This window comes from Leptonychotes weddellii, chromosome 10, assembly GCF_054177405.1.
Source record: "Leptonychotes weddellii isolate Sample4059 chromosome 10, ASM5417740v2, whole genome shotgun sequence".
NCBI lineage: Eukaryota > Metazoa > Chordata > Mammalia > Carnivora > Phocidae > Leptonychotes > Leptonychotes weddellii.
This window is the reverse complement of record NC_138378.1, coordinates 48,902,802-48,924,302: the sequence shown is the minus strand read 5'-3', so window position 1 is coordinate 48,924,302 and position 21,501 is coordinate 48,902,802. Positions and strand designations below refer to the sequence as shown.

The window sequence follows — 21,501 nt, the reverse complement described above, 5'->3', positions numbered from 1 at the left end:
TCAAATAAAATCTTTAAAAAAAAATATTCCATTGTATATATATACCACATCTTCTTTATCCATTCATCTGTCGATGGACATCTTGGCTCTTTCCATAGTTTGGCTATTGTGGACATTGCTGCTATAAACATTGGGGTGCACGTACCCTTTCGGATCCTTACTTTTGTATCTTTGGGGTAAATACCCAGTAGTGCAATTGCTGGGTCATAGGGTAGCTCTGTTTTTAACTTTTTGAGGAATCTCCATACTGTTTTTCAGAGTGGCTGCACCAGCTTGCCTTCCCACCAGCATGTAGGAGGGTTCCCCTTTCTCTGCATCCCCGCCAACATCTGTCATATCCTGACTTGTTAATTTTAGCCATTCTGACTGGTGTGAGGTGGTATCTCATTGTGGTATTGATTCTTCCCCATCTAGAACATATCCCTACCCCCCACTCTGTGTTCTTCAATACATGGAAGGCTTTAAAATGTCCTGTAGGGCATCCCACATTTTGGATCCATCTAACTCTTTCATCATTATTAGAGACCACCATACATGTACTTCTGGGAAGCACTTACTGCACCACATCAGTATGCAGATGCAGGATGCTCATGACCTCATGATGTCAGGCTGCCTCAGGATTGACAATGCCCACCAGGCTTGACCTCTTGCCCAGATTGCTCCATCTCTCCATTATAAAAACACACTTCTCCCTTTCTAATTAATGGCTAATTGAAGAGATGATATTGATTCATATTCTAATTCAGAGTTTTAAAAACACTTGGGGAGTGATGTATAGGGGAGATTCTTCTAGTAAAAATTTTACATAACTTCCCCAATTACAGAAATGCCCTTTGCTACATGTAGTAATGACACTGGGGAGTTAAGACTGAAAGGGACCCAGGTGATGATCTGGTTTGATTCCATTTTTCTTTTCCTTCCTTCCTTCCTTCCTTCCTTCCTTCCTTCCTTCCTTCCTTCCTTCCTTCCTTCCTTCCTTCCTTCCTTTCTCTTTCTTTCTTTCTTTCTTTCTTTCTTTCTTTCTTTCTTTCTTTCTTTCTTTCTTTCTTTCAACAGAAGAGGAGGCAAGCTCATCTCAGTGCAGTACTCCAGAGCCCCTGATTTCTGTCTAATTTTCTTTCTATTATTTCCAAAACATGTTTACTTAGTCCTTCAGGAATAAAGAACAAAATCATAGACAATCAAAGGAAAATAAAGAATGACATAGGAGAGGACAGATTGTACTATTTTCAGGGATGTGAATTGGGGACAATAATGCCAGGATATGTGTCTGCTCTGCAATAAATAAATAAATACAATGTGAGCCATATATATGTGGCTTTACATTTTTCAGTAACCACTTAAAAAATAGAAAGAAACAGAAGGAGTTGACTTTAATAATATGTTTTATTTAACCCATATCTCAAGATCATTTCAATATTTAATCAATATTTTAAAAAATGATTTGAGATATTTTGCATTTTTTAGTAATCTGTGTGTTTTCTATATTTTTAGAACATCTCAATTCGGATTAACCACATTGCAAGGACTCCAAATAGCCTCATTTGACTAATGGCTACTATGTTGAACAGTATTACTCTAGAACAGCAAGGAAATGTAAAATAGAATTTCCTACTAACTACTTTCAATATTTCAAAAGTCTGTTTAATAGTATGCATTTATCCCAAAGTAGGCCATCAGACTAACTGCAATGACAATCATGTCAATAAATGAGTAAGGTTACTACTCAGTGAAGGCTGGCTACAGAGCTGAGAAGGGGTTTAATGCTCTGTGAGCACTGCCTCGAATTTCTTAATATTTTGTCTTTGAGTTTGGGTTTTGTAAGTGAAGTCTGCTGGGACTATGAGGTATGTAACCGCTACTTGCCACCTGCCTTGCCAGAAGGTGCTAATTTGCCTTCTGCTACACCCAGCCTATGTTCACCAGCTTCACCCAGAGTTGCCCACATCATCTGGGGAGTATAATCATACCAGAGGCATCACAACATTAAATAACAATCAAAAAATACCATGACAGCTCAATGGAGACATGGTGGAAGAGAAGAGAAGCTTGTTTTCTGATTTTGAAAGAGGGCCCCACAATTTCATTTGGAACTGGGCCCTCCATATTACGTAGCTGATTATAGCTGTTTTTGTCCCTATTGCTTTTAACTGTTTTGTAGCACTTGAAATTGCTGCTCTTTTAAAAAACAAAATTGGGGGAAAAATTCTTTCTTAGTAAAGGAATTTTGCTAGACAAACTCTAAGGAAAGATGTGTTATATATGGGTAATGTATTGAGTCTGATATATTTTATTACATGGCTAATGTAATAGATGGCGTCTTTGATGCAGAAAATATTACGAATCCTTGATATTGACTCAGGATGTGTTCCAAAACAGCTAAATCAGGCAACTCAACAAAAGGCCAAGTCATTGTGTGGATATTTTAGAAAGAAGGGTGACTATCCTTTGATTTGTTTTACATGCCGTAACCAGTTAATTTACTAAATTTTTCACTATGTTGGACATAGCGGTGACATCCTATAAACACAGTCTGATGAGAATAAAGTTCTATGTAATGGAATTTGGCATTTTCTATATGCAGGGATTTAATGACCAGAGCTATGGGAGAGTCTTGTAAATTGTGATCTGTAATGAAAATAAAACCAAAATGCTGAGATACTATTAATAAATACAGTCGATTCACCCAAAAGGGCTGGAGCTGCATTGCAAGGTCTTTGGATGAGAAGTGAGGAAATTCTGAGTGTGCAAGTGATCTGTGCCCATCGTGGGGCACCAGCAAAGGAAGATAGCTCTGCTTCTGCTTCTGAGCTGTGTACCTGGAGAAGCGGTTCCTTATTTATAAGCCCCCACGGCAAAGCCTGGTGACCCTTACTATCTCTTTTACTTCAGAGATTCCATGATTCATAAAGACTACAAACAGAAATGTACTGAGACTTTGGATCATTTCTCATACAGGAGGACCTATCTCTCCCCAATCAACATCATCGTCACTGAGACTTGGAGAAAGAAGTCACCTTGGAGGACTATCTACCAGTACTTCGTGGAAGGGAATCCTGGGGTGCTCAGTTTTCTTTTCTAGTCCATGTCATGCTTTTCTTTCTTCTTCCTCCTCCTCTTCTTGCTCCTCCTCCTGCTGCTTCTCCTCCTCCTTTTTTTGGATGACCATCTAAATGCCTATTTATTTGCCAGCATGGTTTATACTTTATATTAATATGTTCGGGGCATTCATTCCAGGCCCTCAGAAATCCGAGCTACCAACAGCCTGTTGTTTCCCTAGCCTCCAGACCTTCTTCGCTCCAAGCTGCCTGTTGCCGATTCTTTGCTCTTTGGGGGTGTCTGTTTTCGCCGTCATAGTCTTCACCTCACACACTTTTTGGGAATCCATGTTGTTTAACTAAGCAGACTACAAAAAGTTTCCTTCCCAAGAGAATGCCAATAACCTCCAAAGATGGCTTTTTATAATCTCAAGCTTCCTGGGCACCAGGTGTCTTCTCAAATACGTGGATCTGTTTGAAATTTTCCGAAAAGCCAGTTTAGAAATTAGAGATCAGCTCTTGTTTAGGGCCATTGGAAAGGATCAGGTAAATGACTGGCTGCTCTCAGGGACCTGACTGAGACCATTCATCCTGCTGTGAGTGCCCCAGCCATGGGGTGTTAGCAAGTGCCACCAGCCAGCACAGAGCACAGCGCCCAGTGCTCCAGCGGCCGTGATAGACACAATCCATTCTTAATGCCTTGTGTCAGGCATCCCTGCTGCCCTCTCACCATTCTTAATAATAAGACAAAAGTGATATTTTAGGGTAACAGTTAATAAATAATGTGACTTATCCAATCACACCTTTCACTAAAATATTATTATCTTTTGGCAGATTCATTACTGTGGAGACACCGGGTTCTGATGAAACATTCTCTAATTCTACCACTAGTACATTTTCCAGAGTTGTCTTTCTTTTAATTTAATTCACCCACTCTGGAAGCATACTGTCCACTGCAATTACTGAATGAGCATTTAATCTCACGTAACTAAGGCATTTTAATCTTTTCTTATGGAAAGACAATTAAAAGATCCTGATATTGCTATGATATGGATACATTTCATCCCAACCTAGTGAATCGAAGTTTCCTTTGCTCTCCTAACTATACATTAAGACAAATGGAGTCTCCAGACACTGTACTGTGATGGTTAAGCCACCTCATCACAAAGTGTGATAAATATTTCAAAACATAGTCTGTTGAAGAGAAAGCTTACCAGATCTTCCTTGTGCAGAGGTGAGCCTAGAGGTGGAGAATCGCTAGAGAAGTTTTTATAGTTGTTATGGTAGCTTGATTTATGGTCTGTTATATTTGTCCCAAAGCAATAAATCTTGGCACTTTTTAAATGCTATGTTGCTAAGAGAAATATTGGATCACTTTAAAACTGCAAGGGATGATTTTGTTATACTATAGCATTTCTACATTGATAATTTCAATTTTTTAGTTATAATATTAGTACTACACTAGTATAAAATAAAAGAAAGTTTATGAGCTTTTTAAAGAAGATTTTACTTATTTATTTGAGAAAGAGAGAGTGAGAATGTGAGAGATAGAGCACGAGTGCTAGGGGAGGGGCAGAGGGAGAGGGAGAAGCAGACTCCTCGCTGAGCAGGGAGCCCACATGGGGCTTAATCCCAGGACCCTGGGATCATTACCTGAGCCCAAGGCAGACACTCAACTGACTGAGCCACCCAGGCACCCTGAAAGTTTATGAACTTTTAAACTTTTTTCAAAATCAATACCTTTTCCTGGGGCACCTGGGTGGCTCAGTTGGTTAAGCATCTGACTCGGTTGGAGTTTGCTTGGGATTCCTTCTCTCTCCCTCTGCCCATCCCCCACCTCTAAAATAAAATAAATAAATCTTTAAAAAAATCAGTAACTTTTCCTTAGTTTGACTTTCACATCATTGTTATTTCCTGGGCACACAGCATGCTATGTTAAAAGGATTTTACATGTACCCTGAATGTTTGTAATGTACCTTAGCTTATTATCAACTCCAGCGAAAATACATAAATATAAATCTGCGATGTGTTGTTTATCTAAGAAGGTAATTTCCCCCTGACTATTTTGCCTGGCCTCTAAAACTGACACTGGTGTATATATTTAACTTGTACCAGTCACTCTTTTATTAGGAAAGAACTCACACAGCATTATGTATTTTCATAATACCTTGGGCATAGTTGAGAAATGTCATATCCTTTTTCTCCAACTTCCTTCTCTCAGCCACATCCATTCATGACCTAATTCCCCTTCAGATTGTGGTGATATAAATGGGTCACAGGTTAATAAGTTTGCATTTCGGAAATAAGGCAACTCCAATTTGATTTTTATTATGCATTTATTCCTCAAGGATCATTTCATATTTAGTGAAAGTTGGTAAAACAACAATTGTGTTCAGACTGATAGTGATCTGGTAACCAATGTGAAATATGTCTGTAAAACAAAAAGGGTTTTACTTTTTTCCTTGTGAAAACATTCAGATGGCTGAAACAGCCATTCTAATGGTAATATTTGAACTTTTTAAAGATACCCTTTTAAAAGAATTTTTTTATTCTTTTATATATGCTGCTTTGTTACATTTTCTTATGAACATTTTAAAAAATTACATAAAATTTTATTAATGTAAGTGTTTGGATTCTAAGTAAATGGCATAATCTGGTATAAGAAACTATTCATGCATATTTTACTTTTTTTGTGGAGGGAATAATGACTGAATCAGAAATCCACAGAAAGACTATCTAAGAACTTCTATCTATATATAAATTCATCAGGATATAGATGTACTTTGCATATTGTTTCTTTATTAACCAGGAGCTGCTTTGGTTATTGGGCTGAGGTGTTGCCAGCCCGAGGTGTACTCCCTGATTACATATGTAAAAGAATATACATTAAGTTGAACAGAAAGCTGATAGCAATGTAGGCTAAGCGCATTTAATTAGCTGCTTATTCAAATACCCTATTCATTATTTCTCCCCCTAAGAATGAGATAGTTGTGTGTGCGTTTGTATGTTTGTATGGTGGAAGCAGGGCGGTGAGGATATCTGTACAATTTTTTGGAGGGGTCCTGGGGAAGAGAAGAGACAAAGGCTTCATTTACGAAGATGTAGACAGTTGAACGTGTACAGGACCTAAAGGGTTGGATTTACTTATTTTATGGCATTTCCACATTGATCATGTGAATTTTCTAGTTAAAAATGTTAGTACCACACCAGCGTAAGCAGAAAGCCATCATAATATCAACATGTCACTCCAAAGCTCTAGTGGTTTAGAAGAGCTCTGGGTGAAAATGGGGGTAGCCACCTTCTTCCTTAATCATGCAGGATTCCCTTGAGGTGAAATGGAATTGGGATAGAAGTAGTCATTTGAGGTTTTTGGTTGTGTCTTTTGAAATATAACTTCTTATTTCATGAGACTCTTGGCAAAAGTAAAGAAAATGACAAGGCAAGAAATATCTAGTATAGTGTTGACTTATTTAAAATATTTATTTATTTTTAGTTTCAGGTGTACGGCATAGTGGTTTGATATATATACATTAGGAAATGGTTACAATAGTCTACCACAATAAGTCTAGTTAACCATATAGAGTTGGTGTAGTATTATTGCCTATATTCCCTATGCTGTACTTTACATCCCTGTGTGTTATTTATTTTATAACTGGAAGATTGTTACCTCTTAATTCCCTTCACCTATTTCCTCTATCCCCCCCATCCCCATCCCTGCTGGCAACCACAAAGCACCAGTTTATTCTCTATATTTACGAGTCTGTTTCTATTTGTTTGTTCACTTGTTTGGTTTTTTTTTTAGATTCTACATGTAAATGAAATCATATGGTATTTGTCTTTCTCTATCTGAGTTATTTAGCATACCCTTTAGTTCCCTCCATGTTCTTGAAAATGGCAAGATCTCATCCTTTTTTATGGCTGAATACTATTCCCCCCCATTTTCTTTATTCATTCATCCATCGATGGGCACTTGGGCTGCTTCCATATCTTGGTTGTTGTAAATAATGCTGCAATAAACATAGGGGTGTGTATGTCTTTTTGAATTAGTGTTTTCTTTCTTTTTTAAAAAAGATGTGTTTTATTTATTTATTTGAGAGAAAGAAAGAGAGAGAACACAAGTGGGGTGAGGGTCAGAGGGAGAAGCAGACTCCCTGCTGAGCAGGGAGCCGATGTGGGACTCGATCCTGGGTGTTTTCATTTTCTTCAGATAAATACCTAGAAGTAGAATTGCTGGATTTGTGTGGTAGTTTTATTTTTAATTTTTTGAGGAATCTCCATACTATTTTCCACAGTGGCTGCACCAATTTACATTCCCACTAACAGTGCACAAGGGTTCCCTTTTCTCCACATCCTTGCCAATGCCTGCTATTTTTTGTCTTCTTGATAATCGCCATTCTGACAGGTGTAAGGTGATAGAGTGTTTTTTAAAATCATCCTTCGACTGAACATGATAGTAGGGAAGGAAATGCAAATCTCATTTTATCTGAGTCAATCCACCTCAAAAATACCATTCAGGTGCAAAATTACACAACAATTTAGATAGACATCTGGAGTTAAGACAGACCTGAATTCAAATCTCAGTTCTGTGTCTTAATAATTCCATGATCCCTGCAAAAGTTTTGAAATTTTCTGACTTCTAGGATATCAAATGAGAATGGTATTGAAATGTCTTCTTCATGTGGTTATTGTAAACATTAAAGAAAAATAACATATGTAAGGTTTAGTAGAATACCTGGCATATTATAATAATCCCAGACATGCAGCTTTAGAAAAAAGAGGGTAAAAAAAAAAGAATGAAATATTTAAGAAAAACAAACATTTTTGACATTTACCAGATCTTCAACCCAGGCTGTTGGTTTTTCCCTAGAACTACACAGCTATTTCTCTCCCTCTGGAAAAAAAAAAAAAAAAAAAAGAAGGAATAAGTGACCTGTTGAAAACCATGCCTGACCTTGAGGCAGAGTTTATGAATTCTGAAAGGGTGAAGAAAAATCTAATAATTAACTATGTACCCACTATCCAAACAATTATTGTGGGAGTCCCGGTCAACTCTGCAGGTTTCCACAGGCTCTGCTGTACCAGTAGCTCGGTAGCTTTCACGGAGAAGGTGGCTGTGCCCAAGGCTCAAGCAGCCATGGAGGGCTTTTTTCTTCACCCTTAGGGATCCAGAGTCTTTTTGAGGAAGAGAAGTGCAAATGAGTTGAACGACTTGCTTCTTTCTGAATTAGAAGTCTTAAAGGCTGATGGTACAAGAAGAGCCCCCTCAACCCACCTTTTCGGCTCTGGGAATTATTTGAAGCATTTTATGATGTAAGTCATGCTGATATCAAGTCACTTGAAAGGCTGGACCCAACATGACTTCTATTTTAACGAGTTGCTAAGTTGCAACAAAATTTTACAATATTAAAACTGCATGCACGGGACTCTGTTGATTCAAGTCACTCTGTTTGGCAGAAGTAGATCATTAGTGTTTATGTCAATGCCCAAGTATAGGAATAATGGAAATTTCTTTGCCCAATACTATAATTTTGCTTGTGTAGGTATTGTCAAATTAGAAAATGTTTAATAGAAATTTCCGTAGACTCTGCCTCATTTAAATAGGCAACTCCCCTCATTCCCTTTGCATAAACCATGTCACAATATACCTTAAGCTCCTCATAAAAACAGGGGCCAGACTCTGTTCCTGTCAGATGCTTATTCGCTGCTTATTGACTTGCATTGGACTGATTTAAAATAATGTTTCATTAATCCATACTGGGAAGCCCAAGACGTAAGGGATCTTCTGTATATGGATATAATGCAATTGACATATATTTGATTATGAAACTACTCAAAGGAAGAAGCAGTGGAGATTTTTCTATAAAGTGACTTCAGAAGGTTTATTGGTGCTTTGGCACAGCCTTTTAATTGTTGGGGTTTTTCCAATTTGTAAACAAAAATGTGTGTTTTTTCTCTGTAGCCTGTCTTTTATCTTTGACTTTAAATGACTAGAAAGAGAATCTAATAGTTTTAAGTCAGAATAGTGATACACTTATTTTAAACAATATTATATTCAGAAGATCCTCTATTTTAATTTGACAATTTTTTTTTCTTATGGGGTACAAATAAGTGGTAGAGAAATGATTTTGGAAAAAGGAATAGTAACATGTAGAATAAAAAGATCACTTTGACTTCAAAAGAAGGTTCTTTCTTTCTCTTTTCTCCTTTCTCTATTTGTCTCACACACACACACACACACACACACTTACTAATATGTTTAGTTAACACTGGACCAGTATAATTAATTTGTGGTTTTAGAATAATCTGTTATTTATATAGCTTCTTACTGTCAGAACCTGATTTGAAAGAGAGTAAATGCTGAGGTGAAATATAAAATCTTTCCTAGGCAAAGAGGACACAAATTCCAATTTTATTTCATGCCCTAAATTGACAAAGTAGTCTCTACCCTTCAAATTTTACAGTATTAAAACTGCATGCACGGGACTGTGTTGATTCAAGTCACTCAGTTTGGCAGAAGTAGATCATTAGAGTTGCCATCTGTTTGCTGAGGTGAGCCTGTCCCTAGGTGGCCAGGACCCAGAGTTGGGCCCCAGCTCTGGTTGTGTAGCTGTGGGAGGGGGGTGCCTGGGCATCTGACTGCAGGTGCTCTGCCTGCTTCATGGCGCTGACCACCCCTTGCAATGGGCGCACATTCCCACTGGACCTTCCCCTTGCTTACCAGTGGCCCCACTTCTCGCATGCCCCTTACAGGGCGATTCCTGGGAGCAAGGAAGACATGGGGTGGCTGAGATCCTCTGCCTCCTCATATTCTCCTTCCCTCCCCTACTTTTCCTCAGCTTCTCCATTCTCTTGCCCCCTTAGAAAAAGAGAGAAGCCAAAATGCAATTAAAGTGGCCTTTTTTCTGAGCTACTGGCCTTTAAGGGGTCTTTATGGGAAAGCTGAAATTCAATCCACTTTCAAGAAAAAGAATATTTCTTTATACAAACACGATCTGGCCGGCTGTAGGTGTTCCAAGAGAGAACAAGTACTCCAAATACTAAAAAAAAAATCATCTATAAAGGATTGAACAATAACCACCAGGGTTCAGGAGATTTCCTGGGGATTAATGAGTAGCTGGGAAGAATCCATGGCCTTCAACTGTACTCTGGGCAATTAACCTCAGCTAGTCAGTACTTGCTAAGAAATGCCCTGCACTGTAGCAGTGATTGCCATTGTGAGGTATAAACATATAAGAACACTTTTAGTGTGATTTTATTTCAATGTGCCCTTTGCTTCTGAAAGACTGTGTTGCATCGTGTGGAGCATTTGGTGGCTAATAACATAGAGCGCGTTACCCGTCCATACACGCCTCATCACATTAACCAAGCTGATTGGAATAATGTTTGAGGGAAGAAATTAATATTTTATTGTGGCAAGAAAATTGTGGAGAAAACCTGTTTAAAATACTAACTACGCAGCCAAGGTTGTATCGAGTTTAGAGCAAACCAGGTATGATTTTATCACAATTAAAACATTTCTCTTCAGAGTAAGGGCTTTTTTTCTTTTTTCATGGAGATAAGATCCCCTCAAAAATTAAAAAAAAAACAAAACAAGAGTCGTCTGTCACTTTCTGGCTAAACTTTATGCTAGCAAAGTAGTTCATTAGTTAAAAGATTCGTGACCAAGTTCACTTTGGTTTTAATTTTTAAGGGGGAATATGGAAAAATTATTTTTAACCTGATGTACTAAGATAGATACTTACATTTTTTCACTTATCATTGTGATTCTCAGTTCATTTCATCTGTCAAACTCTATCCCAACGAATTAAAAACTGGCTTTGTCGTTTATGTTGCTTGCTTCTGACGTGAACCAAATTTGAGGTTAGAGCCAATGTCAGTCGAATATTCCAGAGGACCCAGGCTGCTCATACCTGACTTCACGATGGTGTTACCATTCAGGGGACTAGTGAACTAACTAAACCTTCATGCCAGTTCCTGAAACATTGATAGTACCCTTCAGAGGCTTTGCCTCAGGGAGTCTAGAACTCAGTGTTCAATAAATGGATCAGAGGCATGTTCTTTATATTTAAAAAATTTTTTAAAAGATTTTATTTATTTATTTGACACAGAGAGAGAGAGGGCACAAGCAGGGGGAGCAGCAGGCAGAGGGAAAAGCAGGCTCCCTGCTAAGCAGGGAGCCCGATGTGGAGCTCGATCCCAGGACCCTGGAATCATGACCTGAGCTGAAGGCAGCTGCTTAACTGACTGAGCCACCCAGGTGCCCCTGGAGGCATATTCTTTAGTTCTGCTTCTTAACTGAATATGACTTTAAAATAACTGGTTCTGGAAAATGTAAAGCAATACAGAAGCCAGAGAGGAAATACGTATTTCCAGATACACCCCCTCCCCCAAAGGCAAATACCAGGAGGAGATAGACTGTCACTACAGGAACTGGGGCACAGTTTATGGGGTCAGACTGGTGTCCAAGGTCATAACAGGTGGAGGTGAGCGCTCCTGTGCCTGGCAGAGTGACTCAGAGCCTGGGGGCCTGCACCTTGTCTGACTATTCTTTGGGACAATTTTTCTTCTTTTTTTTTTTTTTAAAGACCATTCTGTGGACGGGCTTAGCTTCTAAACTGGGCAGGAACTGAATGTTAGAGAGGAGACTTCCTCTGCCTATCATTTCCTCTGCCTATCAAGAAGGACTCTCCTCCAGTCTCATGGCAGATAGAAATGTAACGGCGCTTTCCTGGAGTGAAGGTGTTGTCTCATTTTCTAATTCCAATATGCGCAAACTCACATGTTAAATGGGGGTAGAACAGCTAGCTACAGCGATAATAAATTTTGAAATATGTGAGGCTAAAGTGAGAAGGTCAAACTCCTCCATTCGGTAGATAAATATGTAACTAGGAAGAAAATTAGAGGACAAGTAGCACTACTACAAAAAATAGGAATGGCTTAAATCAAGGAGTTGAAATCCAGGCTCAAGTTTTAAACTCATGTTAAAAACATGCCCTGTGTGTCACTGATGGTTCCTTGATAGCTGAAGCTCACCAGAGGTGATGGTTCCATGCACAGTGGAAGGAGCAGTGAGTTGTAACTGTTAGGTGCAGGACCTCTGGAGTAAGAACTTCTGTCTGCTACCCATCCAGCCGTGTGCTGAGTCATCTGCAACCCTGAGCACGTCGTTAACCTCTTCATGTCCCAGTCCCCAGGCTGCCTCTAGGCCTCAGTGCCCTCCTCTTTATCAGAGGTGCTGCTTAATTATTTAAATTCTTGGGAAAGTACGAGTTTTGGTTTGCCCATTGGTTGTGTCAGTAGGATTTGGGTCTTGGAATTATATCTAAATGGGGTAGTAAAATGGGGATACAAATTCCTGGCAGGACTACTATGAAGATTTAAAGATGATGACAGCCCAGGAGGTAAAATAGATTATTGAATTCAATCCTCACCGAAGCAAGACAGGTATGATTGAAATCTCTGTTTTATAGATGTCAACACAGGTACAGAGATACCGGTGTGATGCTTTTATCACATAGTAAGTATTCAATAAAGTTAACTTTAGCAGTTTTGGTTAAGAAAATATTCTTTTATTGGAAATGCTAAAAAAAGCCCAGTGTATTAGTTTGTGAGGATTGGCATTACAAACTACCACAGACTGGATGGCTTAAATAATAGAAATGTGTTTTCTCATAGTCCTGGAGGCTAGGAGTCTGAGTCAAGGTGTAGGAGGTTGGTTTCTTCTGAGGCCTCTTCCCTTGGCTTATGGATGGTCATCTTTCCTCAGTGTCTTCCCATGGTGATCCTTGTGTTTGTATCTGTGTCTTAATCATCTCTTCTCATAAGGATGTCTGTTATCTTGGATTAGGACCCCTCCATGACCTCATTTTAATTTAATTATGTTTTTACAGGCACTATTTCCACATAAAGTCAAATTCTGCATTATGGGGTAAGGACTTCAATAGATGATTTTTGTGGAGGCACAATTTAGGACATCGAGAAGGGCAAGTAAAAACATCTGAGGTTAAACAGTCCAGTCTAGGAGGTCTCAGCAATAAAATCCTAAAACCAGGGGTATAGAGCTATCTCCAGCCATGTCCTTAGGCTCAGTGCCTTGGCACATAATGAAGAATGTCTGTAACTCTGAACACCTCAATTTTTTTTTTTTTTTTTTTTTAAGATTTTATTTATTTGCGAGAGAGAGAATGAGAGACAGAGAGCATGAGAGGGAGGAGGGTCAGAGGGAGAAGCAGACTCCCTACCGAGCAGGGAGCCCGATGTGGGACTCGATCCCGGGACTCCAGGATCATGACCTGAGCCGAAGGCAGTCGCTTAACCAACTGAGCCACCCAGGCGCCCTGAACACCTCAAATTATGCAGTTGAACCACTAAAAGTTCCTTTCCTTCAACCCAAGGACTTTGATCCTTTGAAAGTCTTTAAAAAACATCAGCCTCAACAGCACAAACCTTCCATGGTCACAGATCTCTTTATGTTTTAGTAACAAAGGGATGCAGATTATCAGGGAATTCCTTTAAGAAGGGAGATTATTTCTTCCCTCTACCATCAGTCCATCAAGACCAAATTCAATTGCCATCCTCTCTGTCTTTTAGAAAAGGAAGAGATGGCTTGAAAGTATTCCCCCACTTTGGTCTTAGCGCAAAGTGATGGGACTATATGCACTGAATATTTGTAGATGTTCCTGGCACCTAGAGGATGTTTAGCTGAGAGGAGTGGGAAAGAATGGTTTGGAGCAACAGATGGATGGGCAGCCTTGAAAATTTGTGGCAAAACCCACACAGTCAGAGTGGAGAAGTGTAGATATGCTGCTTCATAATCTTCTCAATGATTCTCACCTAGAAGTTCCTGTTCGGGTTCTGTTTTTGCTAGTTTGACATTCATTATTTATTTTTATTCCTGTTATTTGGACATTATTCCTTTTGCTTTTGATGCCACTGCCTGTATGTAAATAAGTTTGTCTGTTTTTATTTTACTCTTTTGGGACATTACACGTTGATAAAGAGGCTAGAAGAGAATAGTTAGCCATTCATGCAACTAATAGTGCTAAAAGGCTTCAAGAACACAGTTCCATTTTCCACTGAAAAACTATAAATAGACTGAATGTTAGTAGTAATTTTAAATGATTTTAAAAATGGTTGGTTTCAGAATTCTGAAGAAATATTTCTTAATTTTTATCTTTTAGCACAAGGATAAACACTAGTGTTATACTTATTTTTATGGCAATATTCCATTTTTCTATAATACTGTTTCCTAATTTTATATGATATTGTAGGACACATACAATAAAAACCTGCTCTTTCATGTTATTCCTTTTCTCTGTCCCTCCTTTCAATTTACAACCATGAAAATGTTGGCTACATCACAAACTAGACTTTAAAAATCTCATACTTGATTGAACCACTCTTTATTGTATTTTTTTTAAGTAAAAGCTTGACCGGAATTTGCTTCTAATGGAAAAGAGGTTGGGATTTTGGAGGCAGTGGTTCAAATTATTGCTCCCCCATTCAATATTTTGTTGACTTAAGCAATATTCCTTGCCTCCCTCAGGCTTAGTGTCTTCATCTGTAAATGGAAAAATGAATAGGAGAACATCTAGAATGTACACATTAGACACTCCTGGATACTATTCTGTTGCCTAAGGATGAATTTACCCTGGCTAAGAGGGAAGTGTGTCTCTTCTCCACACTTTCCACAATTGGCTTTCTCTTTGAAACATATTAGGGATAATTATTAGGAAAAAATACCAATAAAAATAGCAACAGCAATCAAACCACCACAATGATCATAATAAAAGCTAATTTTTATTTACGGTGTGCTGGGTGCCGGGCTAAGTGCTTTACATGGGATTCCTTTTTTTACTTGTCATCACCATTTCACAGGGGAGCTGCGATTAGTCCCATATTACTGATAAGAGAAGCAAATGAGTTAAGCAAATTGATCAAGATCACACCTTTGTGCTACTAAGTGGCAGTCAGGATTTGTTTAATGGGATGTCTCATATAGATACTAATGAAGACTCTTGGATACATAAAGGAATAAATTATGGTTCATTTCCATTTCAAACTGCAAAAGAACTGAAAGGAAATTGAAAGAAAGAAAATTCTAAATTATAGAACTAAATAAATAAAAATAATTTCCTGTAACCTCTGGCCAACTGATTGGAAATTTTCAAGTAAGTCATCAATTCAAATTGGACATAGATGAAAGATTGTCTATACAGCTATCCGTCAATCTCTCATGAGCAAACTGGGAGTTCCATTCTTCTTGGTGGACACATAGCTATGTTTCTAAAGTCATAAACATTCTGCCCCCAGCCTAAAGGATAAGTAATAAAGTATTTTTACGAGGGGGAAAAAGACCAACAGAAATGTCTAAGTCTTTGTAATTCTTCAAATTCTAATTGAATAGATGTTATATAAGCAATTATAATTATAATTTAAATTTCATAAACTTGACAGGCGCCTGGATGGCTCAGTTAGTTAAGCGTCTGCCTTCGGCTCAGGTCATGATCGGGCTCCCTGCTCAGCAAGGAGTTTGCTTGTCTCCCTCTCCCTCTGCCTGCTGCTCCCCCTGCATGGGCTTGCTCTCTTTGTGAAATAAATAAATAAAATCTTTTTAAAAATTTCATAAACTTGAAAAAATATTATGTTGCAAAAATATGATTACAGAGATACATTCTAGATATATGGATAAACTAAATTCCTTTCAAAAACTTTATTCAGAAATGTATATAATATTTTTCAGTTTTTTTTTTTTAAGATTCTATTTATTTATTTGACAGAGAGAGACAGAGTGAGAGAGGGAACACTAGCAGGGGGAGTGGGAGAGGGAGAAGCAGGCTTTCTGCCTAGCAGGGAGCCCGATGCGGGGCTCGATCCCAGAACCCTGGGATCATGACCTGAGCCGAAGGCAGATGCTTAACGACTGAGCCACCCAGGCGCCCCAATATTTTTCAGTTTGTAGTTGGGTGTTTTAATAGCTCCGTGTTCTTGAACATGTGCCCTTAGGACCTGGTAGGTGAGACAGGATTAAAACAATAACAGTCCCACTGTCTGAACAGTGGATTCTTACCTTAGGGATAATTATCTCTGAAAAGGAGGTTACTACACTTCTAAAGGGGGTTGCATACACCTAAGTGGAAGTAACATAGCATCTTTATCCTTCTGATAAAATTTAAAAACAATGCAAAGAGGTTCTTTGAAATATTATAGACAAAACACATGCTATTGAAACTGGGGTTTATTCCCCTTCTTCTGCATCATTCCCATTTCAGAAAGACTCCAGTGCATTGCAGAAGACTGTGATGGTAGATGAATTTTGAATAGTTTCTGGCTGAATGGAAACATGACAAACTAAGCTAAGGGGACAAAGGATTCTCTTCCAGTCTCTGTACAATTAGCAAATAGTCCTTGGGACAAAGGACAAACCATCCAATTCTGGGGAAGATGGAAGGTCAATGACTCCTTTGCTGGTGGAACACCTCAAATGAATATCTCTCCCATTTAGCAGCTGAAATTAAAGGAGGAAAAACAACTTTGCACAAAGAGCTAATTCCTAATGGGTTACTATTAAACAACATAGGGGATTACTCACTGAAGAAATATGGAGGATCAACACATTCACTGTGTCTGTAGCAGGAGTTGTTTTAGCATGTCTAAGTAACATTTTTGGGGGGTTCAATGTGTTCAGTCTATTTAAAGTAGGGATTTGAGAAAAAAGAAGTAGGGATTTGATATCCAACCTTAATCTAATCAGAAATTTTTCTCTAGCTTGGTCAAGAGTTCAAACTTAGAGAAGTTTGATTCTGGGGCACCTGGGTGGCTCAGTTGGTTAAGCTTCCAACTCTTGGTTTCGATTCAGGTCATGATCTCATGGGTGGTGAGATGGAGGCTGCCCCCGCACCCCCCCCCCACGCATGCCCTCTCCCCCCTCTCTCTCTCAAATAAATAAATCTTAAAAAAAAAAAAAAAGAAGAAATGTGATCGTGTCCACCCCTTCAATTCCCCACATGCTACTATAGCCTTTTGGATGGTGACTGTCTCTGTCACAACACAGATGTTTGTTTGGCTCCCATGTGACCACCTGATCAGTATTGTTCAAGACTCTGTGGAACTTTCCTTCTGGGATACTTTGTTGTTGTTGTTGTTGTTGTTGTTTTTTAACCTCTTTACTGCCTTTCCAGTGCCCCACACAGCATAGTCATTTGCTTATCTATGGGTCTGAGTAGTTTGTACATTTGTGCAAGATAACTGTCACACTGCATTGGATTGCCAGTTTACATGTGTCTCCCCTAGTGAATTAAATATATTCTATGCCTATTTCTTCAGAAAAATTTAGGTATCTCTATGTCCTGAGGTAGAGTCTATATCTCCTCAACCTTGTATTCCCGGCATTTAGATGCTCAATAAAAGTCTATGGAATGAATTAGCTTTCAATTTGCCTGTGTTGCAACTATAGCACTAAAAATATCTACATCTATTTCCAAGCAGAGAATTGTATATGTTAATAACTGTTATTTCTTGAGCACTCACCATGCACTGTGCTCAAACCTTTATGGATGTTATTTATTTCATTTAATACTAACAGTGTTCCTGTAAGCTCAGCATTAATGTCTCTATTTTATTGATTAAAAAATAAAGTTAAGGATGAGAGAGATTAGGTACTACTTAGAGAATTCACAATTCCACAAATATTGCTGCCTTTCTCAGTATCTTCAAAAAGATAAATAAATATAAACTCGATGGTGGTAACCAATGAAGGCATAAGTTAGAGCTCCTGTCTCGAACACATCCTAACATTTCTGAATACTAGATGTCTTTCAGCCAATATTTTTCAAGAGTTCAATCTTGGAGTCAAGCAAAGACTCTGATATGTAAGCATATAAGGTAGCAAGTAGGGAAGTATGCCAGAATTTCTTAGAATTACTCAAGTGTTCTGGTACCTCATTTTCCAGAGGTCTGGCCCATAAAATAAACATACTATTACCTCATTTTCCAGAGGTCTGGCCCATAAAATAAACATACTATATGCCAATTAAAGTTCAAATACAGGATTAAATATATTTATATGAATTTTCATGTTTCCATATTTCATAAAGAAAAGAAAATGTAAATGGTTTATCAAACGGAGTGGACTTGGTAAGCAAGCTGGGAACAACTTCATGATTTTTCACCACTACTTCAAACAACTTATGGTGGATTCCCTTCCATGACCCAGAATAAGGAATCAGAGAGAGTTCATACCTCCTCTGTTCATTTTTCCTCAGTGGATTCGATGATGCCCACCCATAGTGGGGAGAACAAAGCACTTCATTCAGTCTACTGATTCAAATTCTAATCTCTTCCAGAAACACCCTCACAAACACACCGAAATTAAACCTTAATCTGTGCACTCTAGGAGCCAGTCAAGGGGATATACATAAATTAACCTTCACACTACTGTCGACCAGCTTGGCCACTGTGTTTTCTTCCTTACATCCTTATGACACCCCATCTTGCCTTCTGGCTGATAGCCTCTTTTTGCTGAGGAGGCTTGCCTGGCAGGTCTTGGAAAACCATCCGTGATTTGCCCAACATAAAGAGTGCAAGCTCTCCCACTACAGCCTGTCTTCATGGCTCCATGGTCATTGGTAGCCCCTTGCCTTCAGATGTTTCCAGGGGTATGGTCTCTGGCTTCCTCAAGTTCTAGGAACACAGGTTAATTTTTCCCAGTGATTCTCATCATTCCCCAGGCCACAAAGCCCCTTCTCTTGACTTGGGGTGAGTGTAAGCATCCCTCTATATCATTCCCTGACACAATAAAATGCTTCTCTTCTCTAGAGACATGTGCCAGCCTGTATGTCTTCAGGTAAACCCCCCTCCCTCTCCACCCCCCACCTTCCCCAAAAACTTCTAGTCTTTCCATCTATAGGCTGGTGGATGGTGATTGGTAAAGAGACCACAGAATTGGGGTTTGACCACCCTTTAGCTTAGTGAGACATAGTGTTATGGGGTAAATGTTTGTGTCTCCCCCAAATTCACGTGTTGAAATCTAATCCCTTATGGAATAGTATCTGGAGGTGTGGCCTTTGGGAGGTAATTAGTTCATGAGGGTAGAGCCCTCATGAATGGGATTAATATCTTAAAAAAAATTGGCCAGACAGCTCACTGGCTTTCTTTCCCCCAGGTAAGGATACAAGGTGAAGTAAGCAATTTGCAACCTGGAAGATGGCTTTTACCAGATCCCAACCATACCAACACCCTGATTTCAGCCTCCAGAACTGTGATAAATAAGTTTCTGTTGTTTATAAGCTACTCGGTTTATGGTACTTTGTTATACCAGCCCAAACAAAGACAGATTGTGTGATGGAATGGCCCAGCAAAGATGTCCATGGCCTAATTCCTGGAAGCTGTGAATATATATGGTAGATATCTAAAAGGACTTTGCAGATGTAATTAAGGTTATGTCCCTTAAGAAAAGGACATAATCCTGGATTATTCCAGTGTGTTCCATCTAGTCACATGCACCCCTTAAAAGAAGAGAATCTTTCCCGGCAAGAGGCAGGAGAGATGAGGTAGAAGAAGAGCTCAACAGAGATTCAAAGTGTAAGAAGGATTCAACCAATTGCTGCTGATTTTGAAGACAAAAAGAGCCAGAAGCCAGGGAATGAAGATGGCTTCTAGAAGTCAGAATGACCCTTAAGTGGCGGCCAGCAAAGAAATGGGGACCTCTGTTCAACAAGTGCAAGGACTAAATTCTGCATCTCAATGACCTGAGAGCAGATTCTCCCCCATAGCCTCCAGATAAAAACCCAGTTCTGCAGACATCTTCATTTTACCCTGTGAAACCCTAAGCAGAGAACCCATCAAACTTTCCTGGACTTATGAATGAAAAAGCAACGAGATATTAATTTGTGTTGTTTCAAACTGCTAAATTCGTGGTGATCTATTACAACAAGAATAAAAAACTAATACAGATGGTTTGGCTGCTCTTGAGAATAAAGGAGGCAATTCTTTCCATACTGTCCTTTCCTTTGGGGTCTCAGCCAGGATCACAAGAAAAGTCCCATTTAATATCATGTTGCACATTTCCTTTTCTCAAGTCAATGCTCAGCCACCTGCTGCTTCTCCGGAGTCTGATAGATATGGCCAGCAGGCTCATCACAAGCAACACCCAGGGAAATTCTCAGCCAGAAGCAGGAAAGGGGCAGGCAGTAAATTAATATTTTGTGTATTTCAGTTACAAGAGAGCTAAATGTGAACTCTAAGACACACTTCTATTTTATTGAGCTATATATAAACAGTGGAAATGAAGGCTTACATTTATGTTCAGAAATTATGTTCCTAAAACCCATGGATTTTAAAGCCAACTTGCTCAGCTTCACAGAAAGTCTCAGCTGCCTACATTTTTCTTCTGCTTGCATTTTCCCATTTCTCTGCCATAATCAGAAGGGGAGGAGGCAGCATGCAAGATTAACTCTATTATAATTATTTGGTTACCGTGTGATGTAGAAAGAAATGCTCAAATGTGAATTGCCACAATATTGATGTTTCATGGGTAGAGGGATGAGGTGGGGTTCGGGAGCACATAGCTGGTGAATTAATGCAAGACATAAAACAAGCTTTCTGAATCAATACTGTGAGGGCCGCAGAGTCTATGTGCCATCTCCCACCCTGAACGACCTCTACAGTGGAGGAATAGAGCTGGCACTGATCTTATCAGAAGTCAGAAGTGTTCTTATGTGTTGGCTCTTGGACTTGGAGGGTATGTGGCACTTCTGAGCTGAATTCCTCAGGATGGGCTAGGGTGAGCCGTGGTAATGGCTCACATTGTGTCTTAACCCATCCGATGATTCTGTCTCACTTATCTAACGTTGCCTGCTTTGGACCAGCAGTGGGGAAGTGCTCATTGTGGTCAGTTGGAGAATCAGGTGCCTTCTCTACATTTACTTCCAGGACCACTGAAGCACAAGGCTGGGAAGGTGGTGAATCATACCAGTTCTTAAAGCTTCTACCTGGAAGTAGCATTTCTACTTCCATTTCATTGGTCAAAGTCAGTCACATGGCCACAGTTTACTTCCAAGTAGGCAGGGAAGTGAAATCCTACATGTTCCCGAAGGCAGAGACCTGGGCGTTATTTGGTTAATGGCACTAATTGCTACCACAGCCTAGGAGGCTCCTAAAACTCCACTTGAGATAGGAGTGGATTGGGGCTGAAAGAATTGGTATGTTTACAGATATATAAACTAGCTCTTTGTCATCTTTCTTTTTGCACTAATATCTTGTGGTGAATTATATTTTATCAATTGAAATCAGTATCAAGAATATGAATTTTAATAAGAATATGGTCAAGACTTCATCAAGATAAAAAGCTTTTGCAAAGCAAAGGAAACAGTCAACAAAACCAAAAGACAACTGACAGAATGGGCGAAGGTATTTGCAAATGACATATCAGATAAAGGGCTAGTATCCAAAATCTATAAAGAAC

At 39.1% G+C, this 21,501-nt stretch overlaps 1 protein-coding gene across 2 annotated transcripts in view; it reads left to right on the top strand.

Moving 5' to 3' along the window:
- TMEM182 (transmembrane protein 182) overlaps positions 1-20,031 on the top strand; it is a 103,312-nt gene extending 83,281 nt beyond the window's left edge. The window contains exons 5-6 of one of the 2 annotated variants that reach the window (XM_081833335.1): positions 2,959-3,061; positions 19,201-20,031. In XM_081833335.1, the coding sequence (XP_081689461.1) occupies positions 2,959-3,061; positions 19,201-19,204 (107 nt within the window). In that variant the 3' untranslated portion in view covers positions 19,205-20,031. Of the gene's footprint in view, positions 1-2,958; positions 5,061-19,200 lie in introns of those variants that run through there. The other variant, XM_081833334.1, reaches the window with a different exon arrangement.
- Positions 20,032-21,501: the final 1,470 nt, after the last annotated feature.